This window comes from Salminus brasiliensis, chromosome 5, assembly GCF_030463535.1.
Source record: "Salminus brasiliensis chromosome 5, fSalBra1.hap2, whole genome shotgun sequence".
Lineage (NCBI taxonomy): Eukaryota > Metazoa > Chordata > Actinopteri > Characiformes > Bryconidae > Salminus > Salminus brasiliensis.
The window spans coordinates 20256913-20279405 of NC_132882.1; the positions used below are offsets into that span (position 1 = coordinate 20256913).

The 22493-nt window shown below is 41.4% G+C and overlaps 1 protein-coding gene across 10 annotated transcripts in view; it reads left to right on the top strand.

Annotated features, from left to right (window-relative positions):
• The window catches only part of ptprub (protein tyrosine phosphatase receptor type Ub), a 236546-nt gene extending 215151 nt beyond the window's left edge, over positions 1-21395 (top strand). For 9 of the 10 annotated variants that reach the window (XM_072679783.1, XM_072679782.1, XM_072679785.1 and 6 more), the window contains 10 exons: positions 167-264; positions 2703-2819; positions 5463-5617; positions 7442-7577; positions 8203-8352; positions 12553-12867; positions 13815-13940; positions 17098-17255; positions 18266-18401; positions 18629-21395. In XM_072679783.1, the coding sequence (XP_072535884.1) occupies positions 167-264; positions 2703-2819; positions 5463-5617; positions 7442-7577; positions 8203-8352; positions 12553-12867; positions 13815-13940; positions 17098-17255; positions 18266-18401; positions 18629-18691 (1454 nt within the window). In that variant the 3' untranslated portion in view covers positions 18692-21395. Of the gene's footprint in view, positions 1-166; positions 265-2702; positions 2820-5462; positions 5618-7441; positions 7578-8202; positions 8353-12552; positions 12868-13814; positions 13941-17097; positions 17256-18265; positions 18402-18628 lie in introns of those variants that run through there. The other variant, XM_072679787.1, reaches the window with a different exon arrangement.
• Positions 21396-22493: the final 1098 nt, after the last annotated feature.

Sequence of the window (22493 nt, forward strand, 5' to 3'; positions counted from 1 at the left end):
TCCAGTCAGCAGAAGCAGCTGCTATTGAATTACTCTCTCCCAACCACTGACTGATTTACTGAGCTGCCTCATAACACACTTTGACACTGTAGAAATGAACCTGCTGTCAGGGCACTGATTGACACCTAATTACTCTGTGTTTGTGTATGCGTGTGTGTGTGTCTAGGGCCTAAGCAGGAGACTGTGTATGATTTCTGGAGGATGGTGTGGCAGGAGAACTGCTTCAGCATCGTTATGATCACCAAGCTCGTGGAGGTGGGCAGGGTATGTTTTAACTTCCATTTCTAAACTCCACTCACATACTGTCTCAGGTGTCCCTCTGTCTCAAATCCCCCCTGCCTTTGTTTATCTAGGTGTACACAAAAATAATAAGATTGATTAATGCCATAATGATGTTTTTTTTGTCAGGCGATAGCTGTGATGCTTTAAAAGGTTCAACAGCATCTCCCTGGTGTTCATACCCACCCGCGTACAATGCCTTTAGTGTCATTATTTTGTTCCCTTCTCTCTGTCACAGTGTTTGTTTTAGTGTTTCTCACCTATCACACTCCTCTGTTTCCTCCAGCACACACAGATCGGCACACTCGGGTAGAATCTGCCGCTGGCAGTCGCACTTTTTAAGACGGGTTATTATGAAATTGTTGTTCTATTATGCCAAATGGACTTGGGCTGCATATGATAAAAGCTGTGAATGCCAGCGATAAACGGATGATGCCTGAGGCCTCATGCTCGATGTGACACTTATTATAGCTGATACGACCATAAGAAAAAACAACAGCGCTCATAAAATGGTTGCGATTGTTATACTGTGCTGTTCATCGATGTTTGACAGGAGGCCCATCAGTGCAGGGCAATGTTTTAATATAAAAAAACCCACAATATTTGCTCTTTGAAATTGCCAGTATCAAAAGCATGGCTTAGTTCTATAGTAATAGTCTGTCACTTGTAGCTGCTGTTTAAAACAGGTGGAGAAATTCGATTAAAATTAAATGTAAACTGTTTGACTGATACTGCGCTTGTGTTCACATGTGCGTTTGCTGCCGCTGCTTCAGAATTCTATGAAATGTCACAAAATTGAAATGATGGATTCAGGAAGTGGGTTAAACTAGCTAACATTAAGTCAGACAGGTAACGTAAGGCCCGTCGCACACCATTGTTTGTAAAGGAGGCACGCACACGGACTCCGGCACATGACTTCAAACACTTTTCAATTCCTCAGCACGCCACAGTTCACCACTGCATTAAATTAAAGCCATATCGAGACCACAGATAGTCACTTGTGATTTGAATTGTGCACAGAGACAGGCAGATAGTCTTTTGGTAAACAAACAAATGCTGAGATCGGGTTACGTCAGCTAACCATACTGTCCAAGCCCTGTACAGCTCATATCTTTCAGGTCAAAAACAACCAGTTCACAGTGGGTGAAAGACGCCATATGCATTAATGGATTAATCTGAATAAGTACTTAAATAAAGTTTGTTTTGCATATTTCCTAAGTTTAGGACCTTTTCACAGTTATCTCTCGTAGTGGGGGTTGGTTGGGTGCACTGCCGCTGCTGAAAAACATCCTAGGGGAAACACTGCAAGAGATTAATAGTATTTGATTTTGATGAACTGACTATTGTGCGTAGTCATCATATGTATTTTGTTGGGAAACAAATGGCAGAAGTGCAGACTCTTAAATATAGTTTATATCAGTGAAATAAATTATGTCAGTGATGCACATTTGTTCTGTCAAGTGGGGTTCAGGGGTGCAAGTGACAGAGAAAAGTAGTCTACAAACCATAAACTACAAATATAAAAAACATGAAACTAGGTGAGGAAAGCACATCTGCAGTTAGAGTTACTGTGGGGTTTATTTAGTATAGAGCTGCTGCTTTATTTCTTGTTACAGTGTCAGCTGTATTAGAGGATTTTAGGATTTTAGTTAATAACTGTTGTGGCTGTTGTGTCATTCTGTAGTAAATACTGTGATGAACATTTTATTTATGGCACACAGGCAGGACAGGTTTGCCCTTTATAATGATGCATTAACCATTAAGTGATGCATTAACCATTATGAGTTGCATTAACCATTAAGTGATGCATTAAGCATTAGGAGATGAACTTTGAGTCACAACAAAATACATGCTTTTACTGACAATAACTGTAGAAAATAGTAAATATATATATATAGATATTTATATAGATATTTATAAATATAAAATATCTATATGGGCTTTTATTGGGGGTTGAAATTGTATAGGGTTATTTGCAAACATCTACTATTAAATAGCTGTTTAGCAACTCTGTCATGAAATGTTCAATGAATTGAAACAGTTTGTATGCTTTATTAGATTGATTTAGTTAGATTCACCTTTATTGTCATTGAGAAAGTACAAGTACAAGCTAGTGAAATGCAGTATGAGCTGAATAATCAATAGGTGGAAATGCTCATATGAATATGGTCAGCTTTATACCACAAACCATCTCTCCATGTCGGTCTGCTTATTAGTGCAGCTAAGATGATATAATCAATACTCAGGCCAGCACTGCCATTCAGTTAGTGATGTGTTTTTGTCTACAGCTCAGTAATAAATATAATTGCTGAATGTAAGAAATATCAGCTTTTAAAGGATTAAGGAAATGTTTATGTTTATGTTCAATTTCCTCCAGGCTATGTCCAGCCCGTCTAACATGTTTGTGCCATGTGTATGTGCAGGTGAAGTGCTGTAAATACTGGCCTGATGACACAGAAATGTACGGAGACATCAAGATCAGCCTGCTAAAGACAGAAACCCTGGCGGAATACACAGTGCGCACCTTCTCTTTAGAGAGGGTAAGGAACTGTAGCGTTGTTCTTACACAGTGTCTCGTGGGGTCACTGTCTCAGCCTCAGCCCTTTGACATGTTCACTTTGAAACTCGCTAATGATGCACCCTCCATGTAGCATTCAAGTGTGTGTATGAGGGAAAAAAATGGTTTCACTCTGGACAACCTTTCCCTCTCAGAGGATAACGCCATGTAGAGCTGCTAGACCATTAGTGACTTAAGAAAATGGGGTAGTATTAAACATTTATAATATTATGAAAACAGTGCACAGTATGTGAATATGTTAGCTAACACTGAGAGTTCTAGGTTGAAACAGATTCCTTTGGGAAATACTCTGTCCCTGCCAGTGCACTCCTAATTACAGCTTGCTTTTGCCAATATATGCTTTTTTACACTGGTCGTAATGCATTAAACAAAATATTGCTGTTTAAATGTATATATGTCTATCCAGGCTTATGCAACAGTTTGGGCACTACAAATTTCAATAGAGACACACTCTACACTTTCTATAATTACTGTGCTTCTGCTTTAACACATAGTAAAAAAAAAAAAAAAAACTTTTGTGTGAGCATTAAATATATATTCATAAAAAGATTTTTGTCCCACTCATTCATGTATCACATGTATTGCAGAAGTTCACATGAGCCGAGATACAGTAATTGGCTTTGCAAATTAGGTAGAAAATATTATGGTACAGCATGAAGTGGAACCTTTTTTTAGTTTATTTTAAAATCTGAAAAAATAGAATTCTTAATTTATGTTTGTTTCCAGGAGAGGATTTGTTTACTTATTTACATCTAAACAAATCAATAAAATGCTTCATTTAAACAGGGGCGCCCAATATATCTAGCAAATTGCAATTTATTCAGTTTGCTGTATTAAACGGATTAGCAGACCTGCTGACCTTTTTGCATTTTGAGTTTTGATGTTGGAATACACTGGAATACACTGCGAGTTATCGGTCTAAAATATACCAAAACAGCATTTCCTTATCTTTCTTAATCCCCACCCCCACCCCAAACTCAGATACTGCTCTGTCCCTCCCTCCTTACAAATGCTCACTAATGTAATGATTCACTCTTCTATTTATGTTTCATGATAAATAGATCAATAGAAATACTATTACTACGTTTTTATGTTTGCTGTATTAAACGGTTAGCAGCACAAGATTCTGTCCTCTATATACATACATTGGAGTGGATAGAAGTGCACATAGAGTGGATGGGAATGAATGTAGTGGAATTAACTAGCTTTAGCTATCCTCCATTTTTCTCCCTCCCTCTATCCGTCTCTCCCTGCTGCTGCTGTGTGGAGGTACAGCGCTAACAGAGGGCTTTGATGTGTGCTTTAGCAGCGCGGTGGGTCTGTCTGTCAGTCAAAGCATAGGACTGAGTGTGCGTGTATGTGTGTGTGTGTGTGTGTGTGTGTGTGTGTGTGTGACAGCAGCACAAACAGGGCATTACTGCATCACTGTCAGCCACACTCACTGCGGGAGCACTCCTGTGCTTATTTAAATAGGCGGGCAATGGCAACCGCTGCTGACAGTACTGACACACACACACACACACACACACACACACTTAGAAACAGGCTTTCCCTGAGCTGATCCACCCAGTAAATCTTGGAGCCATCTCTGTCACATTATTGCTTTTGCTAATGCATCAGGGTTAGAGCAGAAGCAGAACATGGTTACTAGCTCTCAGGCTCCTTCTTCAGTTCTGGTTCTCCGGGTTTCTCTTTCGCAAAAAATGACTTACAACACCTTGACCTTCTCTTTGTCCGAATACTGATGCTTAGTGATATGCAAGGAATCATCACATTATAAGATGCTGGGAGATGCTAGCCCGTCCCAAATAACACAACAGCCAAGTTTCAGAAAAAACTAAGAGTTGGAAATAACAACACTGCTCAAATTACACCACTTGCATACAGTGTCAGCGTGCAGTCAGCCAGAGTTCAACTCTCAGAAGTGTCCCCTGGGACAGCTTCAGCGCTGAGAGTGCAACAGATCAGGAACACTCAGTAATACTCAGCTTTATCAGTTTCAGTCGATTCCAGGTATTATTAACTACTGTTTGTAAATATTCATGTCAGTCTAAATAATATTAATTTGGCCTGTTCATAGTGATGCATAATGATGTGCCCTTGAGCAACTTGAAAACTTGTCAAATATAATGAAGTAAAAATGAAGGTTGCTAGGTTCTATTTGTTTTCAGAAACTATTTGTTTTCAGGGTTTTTACTTTCTTGTACGGTCAGTAAGAGACACAGTGTACAACTGGACAGACTATGCTAATCTCATCTTGACATTACAGTGTCCAGCCACTTATTGCACATACCTTGCTACCCTACTACTTCATCACTCGATTTTAATGACAGCAAAATGTAGTACACATGCTAGAACATGAGTGCGGAGTTCTGTTAAGTCTATTAAGATTGCATGCTTTCACTTAGGCCCCTTTTTCTATACAAATTCTTAATTTCATCACATACACTAACTAGTGCCTCAAAGATTTATTATGTAGCAGTAAATGATCTAATAAATCTCTGGAACAGAAGTTAGTGTTCTGGTTCTGTAACCTCATTAAGGAAAATGAATGATGCACTGCCTACTGTTTGTCTCCAGCTGAGCTTTGCTGTGTGTTTTGCAGAGGGGTTACTCAGCCAAGCACGAGGTCCGGCAGTTCCACTTTACATCGTGGCCCGAGCATGGAGTGCCGTACCACGCCACGGGCCTGCTGGCCTTCATCCGCCGGGTCAAGGCCTCCACACCCGCTGATGCTGGACCTGTGGTGGTCCACTGCAGGTACACACACACACACACATTTGCTGTCAGTACATATTCAGCATGATAGTAGTAACTTTATCCGTCCTGCCTTGAAGCAGTGGTATTCAGTGAACAGAGAGAGTCATTACAGATCAGCAGACCTGCCATCATTAATGCATTTTGCATAGGAGCTCTGCTTCTTGATATCAGAGTACGCTGTTACGAGTTATCACTTTACCTTATGCCAAACCAGCAGTCATCGTCTTTTTTTTTTTTTTAAAGACCAAGCAACCAGATGAGAAATGAATGCGTAATGATTGCCTATCATGTTGCTGTATGTGACCCAACACCCCTTTGGATGCCGCTCCCTCCCTCCTTACATTAGCAGCAGTTGCTTTTTTTTTTTTTTTTTTTTGGGGGGGTTCCCACTAATGTATTGATGCACTCTTCTATTTTTATTGTTTATTATCCGAACACGCCAGCTTCTTCAGCTCTTTGCATTGTGTGAATAATTCATGATGAATGGATCAATAGCTAACAAAAATAACTTTCAAATCTCTTTACTTCAACTGACATTAGACACATTAGAACATTTTTGCTTTCTACTGAAAGTTTCCATTTGTTTTCATAGACAGAGAACAAAGTCTATGCTAAGAATTAAGATCATCCTTTATAGTCACTGCACAGCTAAACAACAGAATTTAGACTCTAGTGAATAGGGGCAGTGACCACACACTCAAAGCAGCGGGCAACCACTTCTGTGCCTGGGGTGTAGGAGAAACCGCTGAACATTCACTCTCCCCACACTCACCGGTCCAAGTCCAAGGAACTAACCCAGTAACCTTCAAGCCTCGCTTCAGACCTAGTAACCTAGCTCGCTTCTCTAAGCTTTTGGTCACAGCTGATCCTGTGCTTCTGTGGTTCAAAATTGATGGACACAAATATTGGGACACATGTTTAAATCATTGAAATCAGGTGATCCATTCAGTCATATTGCCTCTAAAGAGCTCACTTAATACCATTGTGCTATTGTAATAGGATGCCACCACTGTAACAAGTGAAAGTTCTTCCCTACTAGATATTCCACCATACCATAAGTGGTATTGAAAAGTTTAAAGACCACTGCAACTCAGCCACAAAGTGGCAGACCATGTGCTAAAGAGCATAGTACAAACCTGTTTCAAACCTGCTGATGGAGCTGCAAAAGAGGGGACCAACTTTATTTTGAAGTCCATAGATTTAGAGTGGGATGTCATGAAAGCTCCTGTAGGTGTAATGTGTAGATGCCCCAATACTTTTGTCCATATAGTGTATATATGAGCTTGTTAATGGTTTCTTAAGTTTTTTTTGCTTCGTAGTTGTTATCATTTTTCAGCTATGATGGATCTGAGGTTCAGATGAGTCAAAACTTACACAATGGCTCTGGGGATCTCGGGACTTATGTCATTTTTATCATCGCAACAGATTAGTTTAGAGCGAAAGTGTGTGAAAGTGTGCGTTAGCAGTGCCAAACCGTAGGGATTTTGATGCACTAATCTTAAGGTAGCAGTTAAAATGCATTGACTGTGAAATGTTTGAATCAATTCCCAAGCTATTTCTGAGTGTAAAAATAAGAATACGCATGGTATGTTTTTTAGTGTCTACATCCCTCTGCTGAGTAAACAGTTTTTCCCGCTGACATTTGTGTCTTCAGTTTGCTTTTTTTACAAGTTTTTTTTTTTTAATGCAGTTTGAAATCAAACCGAAACAGTCAAGAGCATTTATGCTGAAATGTCGAGGCTTGACAATGCGTTGAATTCCTAAAGAGCTGCAGTACAATCACTTAGCACACGTAACACTGGGCATGACCTGTGTGTGCTGCAGTATGGGAGCTGGCAGGACAGGCTGCTATATCGTGCTGGACGTCATGTTGGACATGGCCGAGTGTGAGGGTGTTGTGGACATCTACAACTGTGTAAAGACGCTCTGCTCACGCCGAATCAACATGATTCAGACTGAGGTAGGAACCTGCGCGCACGCGCACGCGCACGCACACGCACACACACACACACACACACACACACACACATATACACATTTACATTTCAGACTAGAAGAAAAAAGCTGAGACAAAGAAAAAGTTGCTCTCGTTTCCATAGTGGTAGGTTTTGTGGGAGTGTATGAATATTCAATGTTTTAAGCCTCTGAGTGTGTTTTAAAGATCACCGTGTACACAAGCCCACTGATAAAGATCTCCACCACATCTGAGCTTTGTGGAGGCGCGTGCCTCTCTTTAGATCTATCTCTATTTGCATATCCAAACTTTATTATGTAAATCCGACATTCATTTGGCTGTTTATTACATTTGTAATTGTTTACTAGATGCTTTAATTAAATCTATCCTGCAAGTGTTTGTTTGTTTAGAGCTATTTACGTTCACACACGCTGCACTTTGAAACTCGCCGCACGCTATAGCAAATGTTTAATTTAGATCCGGGCAGGTTAGACCAATTTTGTCCCCCAGCCTTTATTAAGTTTAATCAGACAATATCTAGTATGTAATTTCTCTCTCTCTTTCTCCTCTCTCGTTTGTCCCCTCTCTTATTTTTTCTCTCTCTCACTCCCTTTTTTATTCCTCACTGCAGGAACAGTACATATTCATTCACGATGCCATCCTGGAAGCATGCCTGTGTGGGGAGACGGCTATACTGGTGAACGAGTTTGCTCTCACCTACAAAGAGATGCTGAGGGTTGATTCTCAGAGCAACTCCTCACAGCTCCGAGAAGAGTTCCAGGTCAGCCTCCTGCTTTACAAACACGTACAAAGGACCTGCTCTGTATATATCCCTGTATGTCTGATCTTAAGTGTCAGCCTTAGATTCTCCACCCACACCGACAATCTCATACAGCATGTTGGACATTAATATGAACACAATTGTCAGAATTTTGTTGTTTAAAATCTCACTGGCTATATATATAGTGAGGAAAATAAGTATTTGAACACCCTGCGACTTTGCAAGTTCTCCCACTTAGAAATCATGGAGGGGTCTGAAATTTTCATCTTAGGTGCATGTCCACTGTGAGAGACATAATCAAAAAAAAAAAATCTGGAAATCACAATGTATGATTTTTTAATAATTTATTTGTGTGTTACTGCTGCAAATAAGTATTTGAACACCTGTGAAAATCAATGTTAATATTTGGTACAGTAGCCTTTGTTTGCAATTACCTTGACATGCTTCTTACGGAGCCACTCCATGGTTATCCTGGCTGTGTGCTTTGGGTCATTGTCATGTTGAAAGACCCAGCCATGACCCATCTTCAGTGCTCTAACTGAGGGAAGGAGGTTGTTCCCCAAAATCTCGCAATACATGGCCCGGTCATCCTCTCCTTAATACAGTGCAGTTGTCCTGTCCCATGTGCAGAAAAACACCCCCAAAGCATGATGCTTCCACCCCCATGCTTCACAGTAGGGATGGTGTTTTTGGGATGGTACTCATCATTCTTCGTCCTCCAAACACGGCGAGTGGAATTAAGACCAAAAAGTTTAATTTTGGTCTCCTCTGACAACAGAACTTTCTTCCATGACTCCTCTGGATCATCCAAATGGTCATGGGCAAACTTAAGACGGGCCTGGACGTGTGCTGATTTAAGCAGGGGAACCTACCGTGCCATGCATGACTTTAAACTATGACGTCTTAGTGTATTACCCACAGTAACCTTGGAAACAGTGGTGCCAGCTCTCTTCAGGTCATTGACCAGCTCCTTCCGTGTAGTTCATGGCTGATTCCTTACCTTTCTTAGGATCATTGATACGCCACGAGGTGAGATCTTGCATGGAGCCCCAGTCCGAGGGAGATTGACAGTCATGTTTAGTTTCTTTCATTTTCTAATAATTGCTCCAACAGTTGATCTTTTTTCACTAAGCTGCTTGGCAATTGCCCCGTAGCCCTTTCCAGCCTTGTCGAGGTGTCTTTGTTGTCTTTTTTGTCTCTGGTGTCTTTGGTGTCTTTGTTAGTAGTTGGAGTCTTACTGATTGTGTGGGGTGGACAGGTGTCTGTATGCAGCTTGACCACAAACAGGTGCTTCTAATTTAGAATAATAAGTGGAGTGGAGGTGGACTTTTTAGAGGCGGACTAATGAGGTGTTCAAATACTTATTTGCAGCAGTAACACACAAATAAATTATTACAAAAAATCATACATTGTGATGTCCGGATTCTTTTTTTAGATTATGTCTCTCACAGTGGACATGCACCTAAGATGAAAATTTCAGACACCTCCATGATTTCTAAGTGGGAGAACTTGTGCGAAGTCACAGGGTGTTCAAATACTTATTTTCCTCACTGTATATATATATATATATATATATATATATATATATATATATATATATATATATAGTACTGTGCAAGTCAGAGATCACCTTTTGCTTATTTAATTTCCAGTCAGAACAACTATTAACCCTTTCAGAATGGGTTAATAGTGGTCCCACTGGTGGGATTTGCCATGGCTGGTCCTTCTGCGATTCCACCCATGGGAATGTTCGACAGTTCCCCTTCAGCTCTAAACAAACATAGCTGCACCCACCAGGCGGAAGTTATTCACTAGCTTCTTTTTTGGAATTTTCCATTCCACCTTAAGAAGTTGCCAGGTGCCAGGATGGCACCTTTGCTACGGTGGAACATCAGCTGCATTCTTCACCATGTGTCCATTCTTTCCATTCCATTCTTTACACATTTATATTATTCACTTGAAGCTCAAAGGGCTCTTGGTGTGGGTCAGACTTTTTGGGTTAACACCCACAAGGAGTAACTTAAACAAGGAGTAAGATGATTTAGAACTTTAGAAAAAGAAAATGTTGTCCATTAACTTTGCAATCAAATCACGCAGCCACACATACATATATAAGCAGTGCAGCCTATAATGGCGTCTCTAACAATGGGCAGTGGAGTATATATACAGCATCTCTGAGATTGAAGTGCAGAATGTCAGGTTTAATTCAAGGGTATATACTAGATGAACCATGTAACCCTTTTTGTACATTAGCCTATTTTAGAGGGGGGGCATATTCTGGTTAAATTTCTGCATTTGGCTTCTGCTGATGTGTAGAAACCTCACTTTAGAGCTAAAAAAGCAAGCACTTAAAGGTTATCTTATCCAAGGCAGAATTCCAGGCTGCCAGTTAAGAGCCCCAATATCGATTGGAAAGGCTCGCATATCAAAGAAATGCGGCACTAAATCACTGCCCCTCTTCTTTCTCCCCATTTAACTCTTACACTGCGTCTCACTTTCATATGCACCGTATGAATTATGGAGCGTTTATCACTGCTGTCTTTTCCAGGCGAAGGAAAGAGGCATGGAAATGTCTTTGGATTATAGAGGGCAGATCGCTGTTCGACAGCGGGATGTTTTGCATGCTTTGATCCAGCCAACCCATCTCGTTGACATTCACACCGGCATCCTTTTCGTCACTCGAAGTCTGTGTGCGCATTTTGCCATGCAGGGAGGGAAACATATTACTACAGCCAAAAGCTTTTCTATTAGCATTTCTCTTATGTATTTACACTATTCATTGGAGAGCAGCGTGTTGCTTTCCCAGCATTAACAGCAGGTATGATTTTGCACAAAAAGCCCATCAGAGAAAAGACTCCAGGTATGCCACATTCCTGTTTTAATGGCGCTTTTTTGATGGGATCATAGCATGCCTATTCATTATGCATGAGGCTGGCCTGATTTCCAGTTTTTTGTTCAATAATTTCAGAGGCAGTGTGCACAAGCGATATGAAATGCTTTTTAAAGTCGAATCCAAAAGCTGCAGTCAGCATGCAGCCCCATCTGCAGTTGCCAGATGCACAAAGCCGTTTGTGTAAAGTGTAAATCATCATAATCACCCGAATGGCAGCGCTCATCCCCTCCATCTCACTGCCTTTTCCCGTCGGGTTGCGGTTTCCCCTTCGCTTTCATTTCTCACTCCTCTATCTCTCTTCTTTGTTTGCGTTACCTGCCAGTGTCTGTTTCACCACCTTTTTGTCTCACTTACTTCCACACCTTACCCTAAATCTACAGTCTAACTCCTACCCACTCTTACATGTTCATTTGAACGTTTCAATTTCAATGAGATTTCCAACATCCTGAAGCCAAATGTCAAATATTTAGCGCAGAATATACAGTGCAGTGCAAAAATCTCACATATCAAGACTCCACCCCTCCATTCAATTCAGTTCAGTTGAATTCAATCTTATTGTCATTTTATTAATACAGGGTTGTACAGTACAATGAAACACTGTTAGGCTAAATCCCCGGAGCAGAATAGCTAAGGACATTTTTCAGTAGTGCAAGGACAATAGACAAAACACAAGACAGGGTGCATTGACAGTAAGTACAAAGACAATAAACACAAGATAATACAAATATGTGCATCTGCAAATGTATACATGAAGGCTGGGTGATTAATGTGCAAACTAAGTTACTATACTAATAGTAAAATGGAATAAATATGTAGTAAATGTGTACAGTGTAATAATAAGTGTATAGCAGCTAGTGTTCAGGTAGAGAGAACAGTACTGGGAGTTCCAGTTAATTTCCAGGGAAGTGCATACAGTCCCTGGGCTAGAGGAGCAGTATGATAAGTGAACTGCAAGGTTTAGAGTGATCAGTAGCAGTCTGTGTGTGTGTTCAGGTTGTTTATTTATTAAGTACAAATTATTCATTTTCAGGAGGTTTGTCTAATGAGATGAGATGTTTAAGGGATAATTTCCAAATCTGAGTTAAAAAAAACCTTGCCCTGCACATTTTAGTGCTCCCTCTGCTCCAAACACACCTGATTCAACTAATCAGCTCATTAACAAACCCTTTCAGAGTTGCAGCGGGTGTGCTATAGCAGGGGGTTTACTAAAACATGTATGGCAGGGTGCCTCCAGGAGCAGGGTTGAGAGAATCACTTTTGTACACAGCAGTTGAAATGAACCCTACTGCCTGTTTCTTCTTTTGCAGACTCTGAACTCCGTGACCCCTCACCTGGACGTGGAGGAGTGCAGCATTGCCCTGTTGCCGCGGAACCGAGAGAAGAACCGCAGTATGGATGTTCTGCCACCGGACCGTGCCCTGGCCTTCCTGGTCACTACAGAGGGCGAGAGCAACAACTACATCAATGCCGCGTTGACTGACAGCTTCCACCGGCCAGCAGCCTTCATAGTGACCCCGCACCCCCTGCCTGGCACCACCGCAGACTTCTGGAGGCTGGTGTTTGATTACGGCTGCACCTCCATAGTCATGCTCAACCAGCTGAACCAGTCCAACTCAGCCTGGGTGGGTTCAGTGCTCATGGTCATACTGTGTGCACGAAAGTCCAGGACAGCATGCACAGTCTTTTTAAGGCTTTTTGTCCTTGTCTCACTCTAAAATGCTGCAGGGTGTTTTTTTCAGCCCTCAACACGGAGGTTCTCTTTGTTTCCTCCAGTCAGTCTCAGCAGACTCTAATCCATTGTCTTCTTGCCTTCATGTCTTGGTGTGTGCTCACACAGAGCCATTTACTCAGTGTCATTCTGTCTTCCCTTCTCTTCATTTTATACTCGAGTGGATTAGAGCTTATTTTCTCTCTCTCTCCTGCGTGTACACACACACACACACACACACATCTCTCCCTGTCTCTCACATTTTCTCTTGTTTCTCCAGCTTTCTCTCGCCTCTTGAATGTATCTCATGTTCTTTTCTCTCTTGTCTCTATCTTCTTCTCACCTCTTCCCGCTCTCTCTTTCTGCAGTCCATGTGTATTAATATTTATCTCCTTGCTTGCCTGTGTCGCAGCGTTAATGCTGCTCACTCGGTGAAGACAGCAGTCACAGAGTATTATCGCTCTTCCCGTTGTTTCATTAAGGCCCATCTACCCCTCCCTCTCCCTTCTCTCTCTCTCTCTCTCTCTCTCTCTTTCTCGCAGTACATTTTCCATTACTGTTATTAAAAGCCGCTGTTACTTAAATAATGTCCTTTTCTTTGCCATTCAGCCGCCCATCGCACTATTTACATCTTATCTTCACTGTGACTTGCATTGTTTTGTTGTTTCTTTGTTCTTCTCTAAACCTGAAGCGATGACTCGAATGCGTGAGTCTGCCTGAGAGGCACTTGACCTTCATGAAACGGTCTCCCTCCAGAAAGAGCTTAGATGCTTGTCAAGACTTGAATGTATGTTTTCTTCCCTTTTCTTTATCATTCTTTCTCTCTCTGCCCTCTCTTTCTTTCTCCCTCACTCTCTCCAGCCGTGTGTGCAGTACTGGCCTGAGCCTGGACTCCAGCAGTACGGCCCCATGCAGGTGGAATTCCTCTCCATGTCTGCGGATGAGGATATCATCACTCGACTGTTTCGAGTCAAAAATGTCACAAGGGTGAGTCTCAACCTACACTGTACATTGAATCATCTTTTTAAACTGTGTGCTGTTAAATGTTCTTAAAAGGAAACACAGTTTTCAAAAGCTTGAAGGTGACTGCTGCTACTGTTCTTAGCTATGTGATTTACATTTGGCTATCATTGTACCTCTGGATGTTTTGAGCAAATGTGTGATGATGTAGGAATGCAGTTTGAATTATTGTAACTGATAGGGCATATGTTTGTTAGCTACATTAGGCTCATAGCTCCAGTCAAATAATAAAGAAGCAAACATTATTTGTCCAGCATGTCTTGTTTGATAGACTATAGTCAAATGAACAATTTAAGGGGTTAGTCTTGAGACTATACAGCCGTTGATAGACTCTTCATAACATAACAAGAGTGTTTTTAGTTCTAGGTAGATATGAAGATTCTTGTCATTAGGATGTAATGTAAAGAATTCAAGTAGGTTCATAGATGTCAAGAACAATGAGAGCTCTGATCCATTCACCTTACTTTGTGCTGCAGCAAATAAATAACATTAAATGACATATTCCCAGTAGGTCTGCTACATTCTGAGCTTTTTCATAAACACAGAAGCTGAACCTTTAATGCCACTGATTAGTCTTTTTTACTGAAGCAGTAGACAGTAGATATAGTTCAACGTGTGAAACTCCCAGATTGTTCTGCAGCTTTTGCCTTGCTGTAATTAATTATATATCTTCACATTGATCTCTGAACTTTATTATTTCTTTTTCCATTTCTTAAGAAACAGTAAATTTGCTCACATTAAGGACTTAAGCTCTATATTACATAAGGATTTTTCCCATCTAACTTTGACCATACAATGTTTAGCTTTGAGATACGTGGTGAAATTTCTATTGTAGATGTTGATGCTGGGGTTGAGCCACAGTAATCCTTATATATGCTTGTGCTTTTTATGATCACACAATAAACCAATGTTCTGCTTTCTGATTGTAATAAACTCTGAGATCTGTGTTTTTATGTGGAAATGTTCTTCCTGATGCAAAGTAAGGGAGCATTGATGAGGCAAAATGTGAGGTAAATATGAGTATGTTAAAATAAGTCCAGGTTCTCACATTCCCAGGAAGAATGTCAACTGGCATAACAAAAAACAGTAGGAGGAGCCTGGATCTTGCAGCCTGGATTTGCCTGTACTTTTTGTATTTGTATAGAAAATACGGTGTGATACAGTGTCAGAACCCCCATGACCTAGTCTATTAGATATTATGTAGCATCTTTTGGTTTGAGGAGTGTGATGATTTCAGTCATGCCTAGTGCTAATTGATGGGGTACTTGTTAGTTGTTAGCCTTTTAGCTCCATTGCAGACTTTTTTTTAAATATGTGACTACATTTGGGGTCGGGGGAATATTTTATTTTATTTCATTTTGCTGAACGAGCACTTTATGGATGGCAGATCCACAAATCCATTACAAAAGTGACACGTGCAAGTTTTCACCACAACAAGCTATTCTTAAGCCAGCAGGTAGAAAACGCACATTAATGAGCATTTCACGAAAGGTCAATCTTGTGATTTTCAGTTCACCACAGCTCATTATTAAAAAAAAGACTGCATCATAGTGCTTTTCTGGCCGAGGTACCCTGATTCTGGCTAGTATTGCATTTTCCTTTGGTCTGATGTTTTCATTCAGCTTGCTGCTTTATTCCAGTGGAAGGTGGCATATAGAGCATGTGCAGTGCAGCATCTGAAACCAGAAAAAAATGGTATGACTGTCATCACAGGAGAAATAAAAAGCCTGTCACATTTGGCCTTTTCCTCCCTATTGTGAGCGAGCCTGTATGTGCCTCTGTTGTATGCATCTGTCAGGAAGTGGTTGTTTGTTGGTGAAGGAGGGGAGCTCAGAGCTCTGGGATTGTTTGTGTTTCTGTGTTATTTAGAGGGGACGGTTGGTCAGACATTGTCCATGTCTGTAAAAGTCCTGCTGTCTGTCTGTGTGACAAGCTGTAGCTCAGAAACAGACCTTGTCATGTGATGCAGTATCTCCAGCTGCGTGTCATTCTGCCCTACACCTCACACTGTCCACCAGCTCAGAAATAGACCAGAGCTCACCATGACTCCTCTGTTTGCAGATACAGTAAAATTCCCCCGATTAAACACGGATATTGTTTTGATGTTACTTGTCTAATATTATAATAAAGACAGTAGTGATGACACATTCATGAGATTTCAGTTTTGTTGGAGCCCTTATATTAGAAGTAGATTTGAATCAGGTGAAAATGCTGTTTCTGCATCCTCACAGGACACAGTTTACAGTGACTACACTGTATATTGAACATTTTTATTATCATTAGCCTATTAAAGAGCCTGCTGAGATTACAGGCACCCATTTCTTACTTCTAGTATAGAAATAGAGTTGAGCTGATACACTTAATACAAAACCCCTTGCAGAATGAGCTAATGAGACATCAACATAAGCACCTAACCAACACAGCTAGGTTTAAATCCTTTTACATTCTTTTTGCTTTTTTACATGAATCGGAGGTTGCTTGACATGCATTGACATTTGAAATCTTGACATTTGAAATCCCCTTTTATTTCACCTGCTTTTATTAACCGACCTGTTATTTCAATATGCCTATATTTGACAGTCATATTTGAAAATATGCATATTTATCTCCTTAACAAAATATTAATCTTAGTTGAGACCTCATACGATTTACACTTTTAGGCACTATGTTTTTATCTCGTGTATGCATGTATCAAGCTAGTAAGATGCTCTGTCAAAGTAATGGCTTCAAGAAGTCTTGTGTTCTTGTGTTTTTGGGTGACAGGCCTTAAAAAAAACCTGGTTTTGCTCTAGAATTGCTGAAGTTGCTCTTTCCATCAGTGTATTGAGCACTGGTCAATGTGCCCATGTTGATGTGTGAGGTGCCCAAGGATAGTCTCTGGGGTCTGCCTCAGGGTTGGATATTAATGTAGCTTGTGTTTTGGGCCAGAGGAGTGAGTACATCAGGGCCTGTGTTGCTCTTCCCCACAGACTCATTTATCACGGCCCAGACCCTGCTGAGTTCGCACTCCAGAGAGCTCAACATGGGCAAAAAAAAAGTCTATGCTGCTGTATGCTCTCATAAACATACTCAAAAATTTATAGTGAATGATGTATTATTGGCCATTTTTCTTGTCTATGGCCAGCTTCAGGAGGGTCAGCTGGTGGTGTGCCAGTTCCAGTTCTTGCGTTGGTCTGCATATCGTGACGTGCCGGACTCCAAGAAGGCCTTTCTCAACCTGCTGGCCCACGTGCAGAAGTGGCAAAGAGAATGCGGCGAGGGCCGCACTGTGGTACACTGCCTGTGAGTAGCTTACACACACATTCTGACTCTACATGCATCTGAGCTTTAAACAGTCCTGAAATTTTTATCAAAACCCAAATACAGCCCAAGAACATTTCTGCCCAAGCCTAATCCAACCCATATACAAGTTTAAAGTCCAGAGCCAACTTTAGTCTGCATACATTCTGCCTGAATCCAGCCAGAGGTCAAACTGAACACCCATTCCTAATGTCCTCCTACTGCCTGTTTAGTTACATTCTAGGGACTTAACAGCCAACTTCTATTGATCAATGAAAAAATAGAATAAAATAGAATAACTATTCCACTTCACAAATCCACACTCACATTTTCATTCCGAGGCTTTGAGTAGGGCTTCCATCTTAAAAGAAAGCAGTGAAAATAGCTACTCATAAGATCCACACTGTCCTGAATGAAAATTAGTTACTAATACACACACACACACACGCTCAGCATGGTCACAAACCTTCTCAACATCAAACAGAAATTCTACCCACTCAGATACCTGCAGTCACGGTACTCATATCCACACAAACAAACAGGTCTAGAGGGAGAGAGTTATTCAGAATGCTCCTCATTTGTGCCTGCAGTCATGTGCAGCCTCTCCGCTGAAAAGCACATCACTCAGAGCTGTCACGCAGCGTTATTCCCCTGCAAGCAGAGGGAAAGAGATTATGGAGATGAAATCAATTATGCTCTAATACTGAATACAGTAGCCTCTCTCAGCTCGGCATCCGGAGCTGCCAAGACTCTGTCTGCGATTGATTATCCCACTATGACCTTATCTGCCTACTGCCGCCACTCCACTCCCCTCAAATGGCCCACTGAATGCTGTTTGCTCAGGTTGTTGGAATAGGAATGTGAAATAGCTAATGAAAATGTTATATTACTGTCCACTGGCTTACATCAATGACTGTGTGTTACTATACTCGCCGAACAAGTATGTGAGGACGACTGTTTGGTTTGTTTAGCCTTGCTAATTTGTCATTATTGTTTGTGGCTGCTTTGTTAAGGAATGGCGGCGGCCGTAGTGGCATGTTCTGCGCGTGTACTATTCTGATGGAGATGATTCAGTACCAGAACGTGGCGGATGTCTTTTATGCCGTCAAGACCCTGCGCAATGCCAAACCCAACATGGTGGAAACGTTGGTAGGCACAGAGTTTGTTAAAATGTCCAAAGCTGAATGAGCTGAGCTGCTCATTCTTATTCAGTATGGTTCAGTTGTGGACAGATCAGAAAGTTGTAAGAAAACAAGAGAACAATGTTAAAGCTTACCAGACATTATTATTATTATTATTATTATTATGTGTATCCATCACTGATCAGGACACTGACTCTCTGCTGATTTTTTTTTTTTTTTTGTGGTCTTCTATAGGAGCAGTATCGTTTCTGTTACGACCTGGTGCTGGAGTATTTGGAGTGTGTGGAGGTCAGATAGCAACATATCTCCCTCTGGCCTCACTGTGAAGAGGAGGACTGCTGGCTTTCTCTCTTTCCCTCTTACTCTCTAAATCTCTCTCTCTCTCTCTCTCTTTCTCTCTCTCTCTACATACTTCTCTCTTCCCGTTAGACATCTTGGGAGAAGGAAAAAAAATGGAAAAACAACATATGAGCAGAGGCTGCTGCCTCTTTGCCCAGAATGTGTAGTTCCAGTCGACCCTTCATGCCATAGTTGTTTGTGGGGTTTTTTTGTTTTGTTTTTTTGGGATTTTTTCGAAGGGTTATATTTTTTGTTTGTTTGGTTTTCTGTTTTTTTTTTAAGCGCATCACCGTTCTCTCCTGGGCTATGAGTGATCCTCCAGAAATAATCCAAAGCCTGGGGTGCGTTAGAGAGCACGAGTGTGACTTGACTTCATTTCCTGAGACTGTGCTCTGTGTGTTCTGTTCTTTGCTGGTGCTCCGCAACACCTGGAAGTGTCCCTAGCTGGCTGGACTGAGGAAGCAAAACAGACGTTTGCTTGGATGCGTTCTCTTTATGTGCGGCTCACTAGATTTGCACATCTGCGCCCTGATCTGCCTCAGCCTTCATGAGCAGCCAGGAGAACTAAAAACATGCACACACATAAACATTACGAACTGAAAAATTCTGGATCAGCAGCCAGCTCTCCATCAACTGCCTATTCAGACGATGATGCCTCTTCAATGCATCTCTACGGCCAGCTAAGGTTTTACACTAAAGAACTTTGGACGTCTGTTTTTGTTGTTTTCTTTTCTTTTTTTTAACTAGGCCTCTGGAATGCATAATAACAGCTGTTGTGCTTTTGACTCTTATCTGTGGCATGGATCAACCACTCCTGGACCACAGAGATTGCATCATTGCTCTATGTGTTACAGAGGCAAAGTCTATTACTTCATACATGGTGCCAATAAACAATGTCTCTGCCTGAAAGGAGTGTCGTCGTAAATTCGATGGCTCCTCTGTGGCTTTCGCTCTACTGCAGTAGTATCTGTTTTTCTCTTTATTCTCCCTCACTTGTATATAGACTCAAGGTCTGCGGATCTTCTCTTTTAAGTCTTAAGTCTGAAGAGCTAATCCATCTTGTGCGTGCAAAGAGGAGTGCATTAGCCGGGTGCGGGCGGTCAGCGTCGTCAAGGAAGAGGTGGATTACGAGCTGACCCCCATGGTCTCCCTCAATAGCTGCACGAGAGCAGCACTAATGGAGTTTTACAAGCTCGTTCAAAGACTGCGGCAAAGGTGAAATTGTACTTGGAGTGACAAGACGGGGATGGAATGGAGCATGGGGAGTCCACCGCTCTCGATTTGTACTATTTATCTTCAGACTGACTTGTGTTTGTCGAGTGGTTTCTGTTGAACAGTGTGTGGACCTCTTATTATAGGTGACTGTGTACCTGTTTCGCTGGAGCAGCATCCTGATAAGAATTCCAGCAGTGTGTCTGTTAAGACGTCAGTTTTCCATTGCACTTGTGGAATGGTTTAATTGGTGTTCTTCTACCATACAGAAGACACGAGGATGGAGGACATATACTGAATAACATCCCACACAGACACCAGTCCGCATAGCCCCAATTTAGTTGTGCATCTCCAAATGTACCGTAGTGTTACTCACACCCAATCTCAAATAATGACCCAACTGCAGAACTGCTAAAAACATCATATCAGAGATGCATCACGTTAACTGTCGTAGAGAGCCACCCATGCTCTCAGTGCAGCTGGTTTGCAGAATTTACAGCTGTGCATATGTCACCCCAGATGTCAGGCTGGCTTCTGAGGTAACATTGAGTGACAGTCTCTGCAGCTAATAGCATCCAGCACAGTCCACGCTGCCAAGTCAAAGAGCCGGTTTAGAGAGTCGGGGGAATCCACCGAGTGGTCAGACAGATGGAGTGGTTTGTAAAAGGGAGGTGATGCTGATATGAGGGCTCCTACAGAAAGAACAGCAGTGCTTGGCTGATTTCCATAACCTGTCTTTTCTTTTACAACCTTGGACTTTGTCAGAAAGTGCCTGGACACTCACATTGGAAGTGGAGAGTATGTGTACATATAGATGTATATTTGTTATGTGAATAGTATGTGAATAAACTGCTTCATGTTTGGCCAGATTTAACAACTTAAAAGTAACCACGAAAAAAGTTGAATGTACTGTACTGTATATGACCTTCTGATTCATAACTATGCCACCAAATGATGCGATACATCCGCAGCCAGCTGTGGATGTCACACAAGAGCCATCCCAAAGCCCCCTCCATGAAGCCCATTTGTAGCCATCCCAGCCCATGTAACTTTAGATTTCTTTGACTATTAGCCTGTCATTCCCACCTGGGCTCATTCCAAAGACATATTCAGCATCCCGTCTGTTCTTCTGTACAGTATGTCGTGTAATGGTCCGATGTGTTTAAGATTGCTGTGTGGAGCAGTGTGGAAGAACAAAGAACTTTTGTCATCCATTCTAATCTTCCTGTCTGGAAACAGACTTTGGGCTGGTCACTCCATTTCTTTTTCATTTCTTTATTTCAGTTTTGTAAGTGTTTGTGTATGGTACTGAATGGACTGAAAAAGACTACTGTGTTTTTGACCATGTGTTTGTGGAACAGGAAGGGGATTTGAAAGCAGACATGTCACAGGGCTTTGAGGGTTGGAGGGGTTTTTGTCCTTAAAAGAAGATAAATAAAAAGTTTCTTTGACTGGGGAGACATGTTTTCTGTTTTATCTATTATTTAGATTTCTGTCTATAACTACTGTTTATGTCTTATATAACTACCCATTACTCTTGATATATTATTATAAAAATAGACAATAGAATAGCTGTTATTGCTAATGACATTGTTTATTTTTACATCAATCGGTTTATAAGCTGCACCGACGAAAAATTTGTCACCTTGCATGTTTAAGGTGGTAGTAACCTCATGGAATTCAAAGATTATGAAGAGGTGGTACAGTGCCGTGAATGTCTCGCTGGATGTATGGAAAATAACTGGCAATGCAGATGTTAACGGCTGGCAAAAAGGAGTGATTGCATTTGGGCTAGCAAAAGCTCATAGTGTGAAGGAAGTAGCAGAATTTGGAAAGTTCTCATTAAATTGTGTCCGAAAGACAAAACTGACGGACAGGGCCTGCTGGCATGTTTCACAGCTTGTGAATGAAAATCATTTCGCTTCCAGACAAGAATTGCTTCTAGAAGTCAACGCAGGTCTTTCACAACCAAATTCTGAAAGGACACTCCACAGGAAACTGCATACCATGAACATACATTTACATTTACATTTACGGCATTTAGCAGACGCTCTTATCCAGAGCGACTTACAAAGTGCTTTGCTATTTACCCAAGAAAACCTTAGCTAGTTAGAATAGACTAATAATTCAAAAGATACCTCTAAGCTTAGACATTGCTAAACACAATACAATAAGGCGACCATAGAACTATTCGTCCAAGTACTCTCTGAAGAGGTGGGTCTTCAGTCTGCGTTTGAAGACAGCGAGCGACTCGGCCGTTCGGACACCCAGGGGCAGCTCGTTCCACCACTTTGGTGCCAGGACAGAAAAAAGCCTGGACGCTTGTCTTCCGCGGACATATGCAGCAGAGTGGCAAGCAAGAGCCCTTTGCTCACTTCTGCTCGAGAATATTGAAGATTTCCTGTAGACTGGCATTTTTGCCACTGCTGGTAGACCTGGATGACCGTGCGCTTCCATACCCCTGCAAATTCAGCTACTTCACATTATGGGCTTTGGCTTACCCAAATACAAGTACTCCTTTGTGCCAATCATTAACATCTGCTTTGAG